The sequence below is a fragment of the Pteropus alecto genome, unplaced genomic scaffold (assembly GCF_000325575.1).
Source record: "Pteropus alecto unplaced genomic scaffold, ASM32557v1 scaffold155, whole genome shotgun sequence".
Classification (NCBI taxonomy): Eukaryota; Metazoa; Chordata; class Mammalia; order Chiroptera; family Pteropodidae; genus Pteropus; species Pteropus alecto.
The window spans coordinates 8,225,440-8,235,069 of record NW_006438113.1 but is presented as its reverse complement, the minus strand read 5'-3'; the positions used below and the strand labels follow the sequence as shown (position 1 = coordinate 8,235,069).

At 42.9% G+C, this 9,630-nt stretch overlaps 1 protein-coding gene across 5 annotated transcripts in view; it reads right to left on the bottom strand.

The window, feature by feature from the left end:
* Positions 1–9,630, bottom strand: part of KCNMA1 (potassium calcium-activated channel subfamily M alpha 1) — a 686,137-nt gene that overhangs the window by 180,726 nt on the left and 495,781 nt on the right. For all 5 annotated transcript variants that reach the window (XM_025049379.1, XM_025049381.1, XM_025049380.1 and 2 more), the window contains exon 14: positions 5,501–5,656. In XM_025049379.1, coding sequence (XP_024905147.1) covers positions 5,501–5,656 — 156 coding nt within the window. The remainder of the gene's footprint in view (positions 1–5,500; positions 5,657–9,630) is intronic.

The following is a 9,630-nucleotide window of genomic DNA, read 5'->3' as shown; positions in this document are numbered from 1 at the left end:
TGAGCTGAATGTGGTACACAAGAAAAAGAAGGGTGTCAAAAATGACTCCGAAGTTTTTAGTCTAAGCAGTGGGAAGGATGGCATTGCCAACAGTGTGATGGGAGAATGGGTTTATGGTCAAAGAACAGAAATTCTATTCCGAATATGTTAAGTCTGAGATGAGATGAGACATTCAAGAGATGTTGAATAGCAGTTGAACATATGATGCTGGGTTTAGGGGAGAGGTTCTGGATGAAGATGTCAATGTAGGTGTCATCTATGTATCTAGAGGCTGTGAGAATGACATTGCCAAGGAATTGAGTACAGCTGTATTGGGAGCCACTCTCCCCCGGTTGAGGGATATCTGCAGAAGTCCACTGTCAGGACACTATCTGTGATTAGAGTGACACTGTCCATGGGTATAAAATATGCAACAGCTTTCATCTCACTATCTAATTCACACTACATGTGTTTACTTTGCCAGACAAACCTTCTACCCTGGCACCGTTAGTGTTCCCTCCTGGAAGTAGAAAGCCACCTTGATATCAGCCTTATCAATTTGAGCCCTGGCCATAAATCCTGTCACTCACCTCTTCCACTCTACACAGAGTTGAGACCTGCTTCTAGTTCGCTTCCTCCACCTGGATGAACACCTCTGGTCTGCAGAGCTTATACTCACCAGCCAATAAAAATTGCTTGTTGTCTCCCACAAGCACCTACCTAAGGCAATTAACTTTACCCCCTCCACCCCCAAATACAACAGTGTGATGTCAATTCATTCTTGGAAGTCTAACTAATTCCCCCACCTACAGGATGGGGCAAAACCCACAGGATGGGGCTGTGCAAACATGTGCCCATGTACCCCAATCCAAAGAGAAACTTCCTGAAACTTATCAGTGCCTCCTGGCCATAAGGATGACAGGCTGATTAGCACACTGCCTAGAATATGGTAAATGCCCAGAGAATCTCTATTGATTCAGTACTTTCCATAACATAAACTACAGAAAGTTAAGATTTGTGCTAAGATGACGGCACCAGCTAAGGTTCCCTCTTATCATTGATCATATTTCCTCTTGGTTTACCCAATGATGAATGTGGAACCAATTTGCTTGGGTTCAAACAACTGAGTTTATCATTCCAATTTTATGTCCTCACGCAGGTTGCTGAAATTCTCTCAACCCACAGTGTCTGCCACTGTAAAGTGAGGTTAATAATAGTACCAAGTTTGAGTAGGGTCATTGCAAGAATTAAACGAGATAATGCATATAGGGCACTTAGCATAGAGCTTGGCACATAGTTAGTTAGGGCCTAGTATATTTCAGCTATTATTAAAGATTCTAATAGCTCCTAAACCATGTTTTTTATACACGCATATATACAAATACATATGCACATAAACATAACCCAAAATCAAGGTATTAAAAATGATTCCCTTGGCTACAATTATTGTTAAGATAATGTATTGTTGAAAGTTTATCTCATCATGGTAATAATACTGAACAAATGGTTTTTATGTTCAGTAAAGTCCACCTCAGCCAAGATACAATCGGAATAACATGGGCCTGCTGTCTCCAGTACTTCTTTATTCACAAGTAGAAAATGCACTTGAGGAGACACTGTGGTGACCAATATTAAGTAATATCTCACCCACAATTACAAATCTTATAAAATAGGGAAAAAAATTTAAAAGTACATCGCATATTTTCTCCATTTTCATAACTGATTTATTCGACCAAGAAATAATTATGGAATGCATGCCATTTTCCAGGCTGTGTGTATATGTGTATAAAATGGTAGATGAGCAAAGGTAAAATAGTTGGCAATAGTGAGGATTTAAATGTGCTCATTTTGAAGACTTAGTGTAGACTGAAAAGAAATTTTAAGAATTAATCACACTCTAAACACATACAACACTCACAAACACAATTTATCATGTCCAAGGACAGGTAATCCTAGTAAGAATAATAGCACAATTCACAAAAACAGCAGGTCAAGCCCCAACTTGAAATTAGACATGTTGGGGAGAAAGTTAAGTATTACATGGTAAGATTCTAAAACCAAACCAAAAAAAAAAAAAGATCTTAAGTTACATCCAAGCTAGGAAACCAAGTAGAGGATAACTGTGGCCACTTATTCACGGATGAGGCAATGACAAATAGGCTAAATAAGTTCCTTGTCTTGGTCTTTACAGAAGATATTAGAAAGATTCTCACTTGAACCTGACAGACGAGTGGTAGGAATTCAGATAGTGGTAGATGAACAGCATGTTCCAGGCCTGGTTGATAATGCCGATGTTGATAAGTTACAGGATCCAGAACATTTGCCTTCACTCCTGAAAGGAAGTCAAGGGCAGAACTGGGTGCTGCTGGACAAAATGCTTAACCTGTTATTAGCAATAAGCCACTGGGCCAAAGGATCCCTGAGTAGCCACCTGAGCCTTTTTCATAAAGGTATTGGCTAGAAAGTTAGCATGGATTTGTTAAACAAATCCCAGCAGACTGGCACACACCCTATAGAGCACTTGAAGGTTAAGTGAAAAAAACTAAGCGCAAATAGCCAGAAAAAAAAGTCTTCAACAGTAGTTAGAAAACTTAAAAAATTAATTACCTCCAAAGATGTGGGTTAAAAATATAGATTCCCAAAATTTTAGAGCAATTCAAAGATAACATATCCAATACAGGAGCTAGGCTTTCTGGGGCAATGACTCGGGGCCCTCAGGTGAAGATTTTTGAAAATGACGTTGTGGAGGGGACGAGCAAGAGCTCCCCCATCTTTCCTGGTACCTGCGAGCCGGGCGTCTTTTGTAACTGCTACGCACCAGCAGTCCGTCTCTCGTTTGTTAAGCTTTCTCACCCTCACTTTCGGTCTTGGCTCTAAAAGCCCGGTAAATAGTCATTTCTTCTGCCTATGATATGTCATCACTGTTTCAGTCTTGTTCCCCTTTTTTCTTCTCTCAGTAGGGACAGAATACGGTGTATTCTGCCAAACCAAGAATCAGACACTGTACCTGCCCAGGGCAAGGGGCAGGGTGAGCTCACACTCCAACTTTGGCTTCCAGAAATGCTAAATCTTCTCAAGGGATCAAATGCTGCCAAAGCCTCTTCCCCTCTCCTTCCATCCTAATAGGCCTGCCTGTCCCCATGGAAGTGCTGATGATTTCTCTGCCATAGGACATGGGAGACCCTGGGGAAGGAAGCAATGTCTGTAAACAATAATCCGTTTATAGAGTTCCTTTTCCATCTACCCCCCAAATAAATTTGGAGGGTAAGCGCACAGAGACGACACTACAGAATTCCAACACAAAAGACCACCTGAATGTCATAAGGCCATAGGCAGAGAGCTATCTCCAAACATGGAGGAGCTGGCCCCAGACAGAAATAACACAGTAACATAACCCCAAGAGAGAAATGTGTTTTCAGTTACACCAGGACCGGCCATGGCTCTCCCACACGTTCTTCCTAAATAGGAAGTTAGCAGTGGGGTTAGTTGGGCTGGAAGGGACATCCTTGGCTGCAGAGGTAAGGCCCTTCAAGGTCTTGAGGGAAGTTGGTAATAACACTGAAGAATCCCTGCTGGTAATAACACTGAAGAATCAGTGTCACATCCATTTTATTAATTTTCCTGACAGGCAGCTCTGGTTTCCAAACAGGCACCACAAAATCAAAACATACGCATGTCAAGTGCCCTGTGTGCAGTAGGGCCCTGCCAAGGCCATGTCACATCAATACGAGGAAGCTGAGCCCAAGTCCTCAGACCGTGTGCCTGTCCTGCAGGCAGTTCCTTGCTGGAACAAACCATAGGGCTCAGCTGAATGAGCCAGAGGAGCCCACTTGATGACAGTCCTTTATCCTCGGTCTGGGCCCCTCATGTTGAATATAAGAGCCTTGGGAGACACAAGCCTACATTTGGCTTTTGGGTGTGTCTCTAAGTCCAGCCACACGGACCTCCCTGCCACCTCCATTTTGCCTGCACTTGGTTTCATCCAGGCAGGGGAATAGCAGCCTGGATTAAAGAAGCCACTAGGAGGAATGCAATGTCCTTATATGTGAGCTGGGTCTGAGCCAGGAGTTCAGTGAAGCTGAGGTCTTTGGGCACACAGTGACTATGAAAATTTTTTTCAATCAAAGCATCCATTGCTAAAGTTATTGAAGGGGCTCCAAAACAATTTGTTCTTTTACATAATATTAAGTATAAATTGGCTAAATAATGTAAAGTAGGTGGGTACAGTAGGTAAAGACCTAGAAAAATAACCTGCTCTCAGTCACACAACTTGTGGAGGCCCAGGATGAGTTAGTCCATCATCTGCATCCCCATCTTCCCCCACCCCATCCCTCTCACTGCATCCAGTGCCATTTCCTCAGCTCCACCAAAGACCTGACTGCTGGTGGTGGATATGGCAACAATGACAGCAAAACGATGGAGATCTTTGATTTCAGAGCCTCTGTTCCTTTCTGCAGGACCTCCTGGTGACTCACTATTTTCCCACCTCAACCTCTACTAATTCAGGAAGGGGAATGTGAATAAATGAATAAAAGATCCTGGTGACTCACTATTTTCCCACCTCAACCTCTAATTCAGGAAGGGGAATGTGAATAAATGAATGAAAGGGAAGGGAATGTAAGCCCAGATTCTCAGCTAATGGCCACCAACACCAAATCAGAAAGACCCAAACTAGATAGGTTTTACTGCACTGGTTTGCCATCTAGACCACCTAAGCTGAGAAGAATCCAAGGATAAGGACGGGTATTATCATCATCCTGCACAACAAGAGCCCTCTTAATAGGAGCCTGGACCCTCAGCCCAATGTCCTGGAACATGCCTGTCCTGGCCTCTGTGGAAAGAGGTGGCTCTTTCTTTGTCTGAGCTGGTGGAGCAGGGAGAGGCCACTTTAGAGTGGCGGCCCAGTCAGCTCCGTGGGGTGAACCGGCTGACAAGGAGATGAGCATATCCAGACCGCCTGTCTCATGGTATAAAGGGCTCCGCTGCCGAGGACTCAGTTCATCGTTTCACTCTCCATTCAAATAACCGTGGCATGTCAGCCCCGCTGGCCTCCTTGATTGTACAGAAATAAATAAATGAATTATGTTGTTGGGGTTTGGGCTTCAGCACAAACACATGGTCTGCATTTATCCACACAGTGAGAGGTCCACCAGCCACTTGATGTAAAAGAGCAAAATGGTAATTCTTTTCTTTAGGCGCTCTGGTGCCATATGGAATGTATATAAATCATATTTTTGTTTTAACAGCGGAGGCTTTGTTGATAGATAAACATGTGGTTTATCTAAAAAAAGAGAGGATTGTGCTTTGAACAATCATTTAATGGCCGTGGATGTGCCAAATAAAAATAAAAACATAATTTTGAAAGAAGTTGGCCTCTTGCCCAAATCTGTAACAAGGAATTTCTCCTTAACCAAAGTGGTCAAAGCCCGTCGATCTGTTTTGAGTTTAAGCTGTGCTCTCTACTCAACCCCATGACAAATTGAATCCGGGGCTAATGTGCTCTAATAGGACAAGACGTTACCTTTATGAATGACCTCATGGAGAAGAGGTTGGCGAGCATGGTGGAGAGGCCCTGAGCCAGGCAGCTCTGGGCGATGAACCCCAGCTTCAGCTCCGCGAGGCAGATTGCATCATCACCCTCTTTCCAATTCCAACTCGGGATGTTTAGCAGATGGGCCTGTGGAAAGAAAAACAGGTATGAGACCTTATTTTGTTAAATGTTCAATTGTTGAAAATCTTCTCCGGGAAATGCAGCATTGCCCAATCGCTCAGGGTCATCCAGACTCGCCTTTTCTTTCCCTTGCCTGGGTCTGGTGTTTGGTGTATACTCAATTCTTCTCTTCATCAGACTTCATTCAGTCTCTCTGGAACATTGCTTCTGCACCTACCAAGCCCAAGTCCTCCCCTCCAGTCTGTCCTTTAGCCAAATAGAGTCCAGAGGGAAATTTGTGACAGATGCATCAGCCCATGCTACCAGGATGTCTGGTTAGATTGTTCATAAGTTGGCTCCTCAAACAGACTCTAAGACTGTCGGATGCCTATGTACTTTAGATTTCTTTTTTATCTTCCTTCCCAGTACTCCAGTTCAGTGGCTACCAAACTTGAGCGGGCATCAGAATCACCTAAAGGGTTGGAAAGAACACATTGCTGGCTCCTCCCCCAGTTTCTCATTCAGTGGGTATGGGATAAGGCTGGACAATTTGCATTTCTAACAAGTTCAAGGTGATGCTTAGCTGCTGAACTGGGGACCACACTTTGAGAGGAGCAGTGCCCTAATTAGTCATGCAAATCACAATGTAGACATGTTGCAGTCTCTTGCAGATGAATTGATCCTGTTCAATGGTTACGTCAGGTGCTGAGATAAGGGCCCAGAGGCAAGCTCGTTCAAGAATTTCTAAGTGGCGTGAAGCAGAGAATCATAGATGATACACTGGATAAAAGAATCAAGATTCAAAAAGTTCTTCGGAGTTGGAAAAACGGGCAAAAACTAACCAGAAAAGATCAAAAAAGCCTTAATGTCAGGTACAGCATTTAGGTTAAGAAAAATCAATTTATATACATTCAAAATGAGAAGACCTAACTTGGCAGCAGATACGAGAAGAAAAACAACAACAAAAAAACCTTTAATGTGAGGGTAACTAAAACCCACAGAGAGGCCAACTGTGTGACAAATTACAGAGAAAGCCAATGCTTGCTTGTTAGAAATGGTCTCCAGATCATGGAAAATGAACGTTTCATTCTGTTGTGAACTGGTCATGCAAGTCCAGAGTACTTGACCCAGTTGTAACAGTCGAATTTAAGAAAGGAAGCTAATAATCTGAATAACTTCCAGAGAAAAATGGCAAGCACAAAGAGAGGTGTGGGTTCTGGAAAACATCTTTTGAGAAACAGTTAGGAGAGCCAGCAGTGTTTGGCCTGAAGAAGGTCCATGCCTTCACGGAGATGGTAGGGTTACCTCTGAATACCTAGGTGCTACTTTGATGAAGAGAGATGATTAGGCTTGTCTTGCTTTGTTCCAGGGGCCAGACTGGAGTATACATTACAAGAAAGCAGTTTTTTTGGCTTGTTTTATAAAGGAGCTTTCCATGGATGTAATTTGTCAAATAAATGGAGGGTGCCTCCAAAAATGCAGTCTTTGTCCCTAAAACTCAGTAAGTATTTCTCCAAGTCTCAATAGAAAGACTTTTTGCTTTGTATAAGATGTTGAGTGAGAGAACCCTCTAGGTTCCCACTAATATCAAGACGCTATGGCCCTGAAATTACTATTTTTTTCCACGTATCAACAAACACAAAGAGCCCCAGGGAGGAAAGTTTCCCTTCACTTTCAGGACAATGTACTAGAAGGAGATGAAGGACTCCTTGTGGAAACAAAGGGCCGATACAATGGCTCCATCACCTGCTTTCAAAAATACTACTCATGTGAAATTCCTTCTTGTGAAATCCAGTTCTGTGACAATCTCATGAGTCCTAACCCAGCCGAGTTCACTCCTGGGAGAAATGACTGTATCCCTCCTGATGAGAGCACAGTTAAAATAGTCCTATGTGTGGGCTGTAGCACATGGCCATTTCTGACAAGCTGAGTATCAGAGACCTTCCCCACACTGTATACTCAACTAGTCCTGCCCTTCATCCCATTTCTCTCTCTACTCTTCGCTGGGTTAAGAAGGCCACTTTCTCCTCTACTTCGCTGGCATCTTAGAAAACAATATATCACTCTATGTGAAGAAAAATTCATTTGCATTAACATCGCCTGAGAAGAATGAGGAGAAATTAAATCTAAGTAATGAACAATTAAATCATTAAGTGTGAGAGGAGATTTGGGTGGTCCGAGCCCCAGACAGACAGCACATAACCTTCAGTGCATTTTCAAATAATAAAGAAAACCTTTTTAAGAGAATCTCTCACATTCCCAGGTGCCACCCAGGGTATGAAGTCCAGGCTTTTAGGCCTAGGGTCCCTCATGTCTCCATCATTTCTCAGGCTTCCACAGACTCCTTTTTTGGACCCTATATCTTCTTCAATTGCAAGGCAGGGAGCCACGAGGGATGTGCCTGAGGCTGGGACCAGGGACTTCTGTGTGGGTAAAGCAAAGAGAGGAGATTGACCCAGGAGCTTAAATTCTCTGTCTCTGGCAATGTGTCCTTTTTCATTTGAGGGCAATATGGCTCCAGTAGAAATTACCAGCATTGCCACATGGGAGTAGAGAGGTAAGTCCTCTCACCTGGAGAATCAGATCTGCTTAGGAGGGTCTAGCAGGAGAGGGCTTCCCTATTTCTGCTGCTGGGCCACTCCTCATGTCGAGAAAAAGGAATATGAAAATAGGCTGTCCTGGGACACCAGGAGAGATGAATCCCAGTCCCATCTCTCACTACACACGCAACTGTGGTGAAGCCGCCATGAGGAACAAAGAGGGTCACCTCAGAGAAAATACTTTAATGCTACTGCCCAAGTGTAGGTGGCTAGAGTGAGAACACGCAAAGAACTTGCATCTCTATTGGACCATTAGGATTTGGCTTCCAGGTGAGAGACAAAGACAGTCTGCTGGGGGCAAAAATCCAGTAATAGCTAAATCATCAGGAACGACACTTTCCCAAGATGTCATACACCATTCTTTCATGAAAGAGATTCAATTTATTTACACTCAAAGCAGAAAGTATCCTGCACCATATTCTTTCCATGTTCAGAGATGGCTAGGCTGAGAATATTTCTCTCCCTGAATTCTAATCATATTAAACAGATCCACTTTGGAGAATATCGATCTTTTTATAAGGCCTACTCTGAGGAACCACAGTTTGGTTCAAGCAGCTGTGGATCTATTTAAAGAGAAGGTGGCAGTTGGCAGTTAGGTCTCTTAGCTCACTGGCTGCCGAGGGACTATGAGTTGTACCCACCGGAGCTGTTCTGTCTGAGATATAGCTTAGACCCCTGGTCAGAAGTCACACTGGGATGCTACACTGCACAGATGGTCAAATGAGAACTAAATGAGATCATGGATGTCAAAGCACTTTTAAAACCATAAAATATGACACAAATGTCTGGGATTATTATGATGATAAACTCAGGACCAGTTCTACATGGAGAGAAAGCAGCTTCTCTACACCCCTCTAGGTCCTAGAATACTACCACCATTAAGCCAAGGAGATTGAAATTCTTTATATTTTTTGTCTGGTATCCAATTATAGAATTAACTATCACTTAGAATATGCTAACAGTGACATAAGTTTACACACACATACCACGTTCTTTCCTGAAAGCAAGTTTTAATGGGTGGAGATCTCTGGGTGAAGAGGAAGTGCCAAGAGAGGCAGAAAAATAATATTGTAAGGGAAGAGAGAGAAAATCGCACTAAAAGGTAGGTAAGAGGACCTTAGGAAACAGAAAAAAAATGTAAAGCAACGTCAAAAATGTCTTTTTGCAATTCTATAAGGAATCTGATGACTAATAACGACCAGCGGACTTCCTGTTCTTCCTCTAGAAGAGAGAAATGAAATGACAAAGAAAAGGCCCTGTGTCAAGTCACTCTGTTCCTTGCACCCTTACTAATCTTACAGAGGCAAAGTCTCATAAGTCCTTTTTGCCTAATTCTAAAACCCAAATAGATTAGGGTTGTCCTAAATAAAATGTTTTTTAAGCAAATCATCATGGATGATC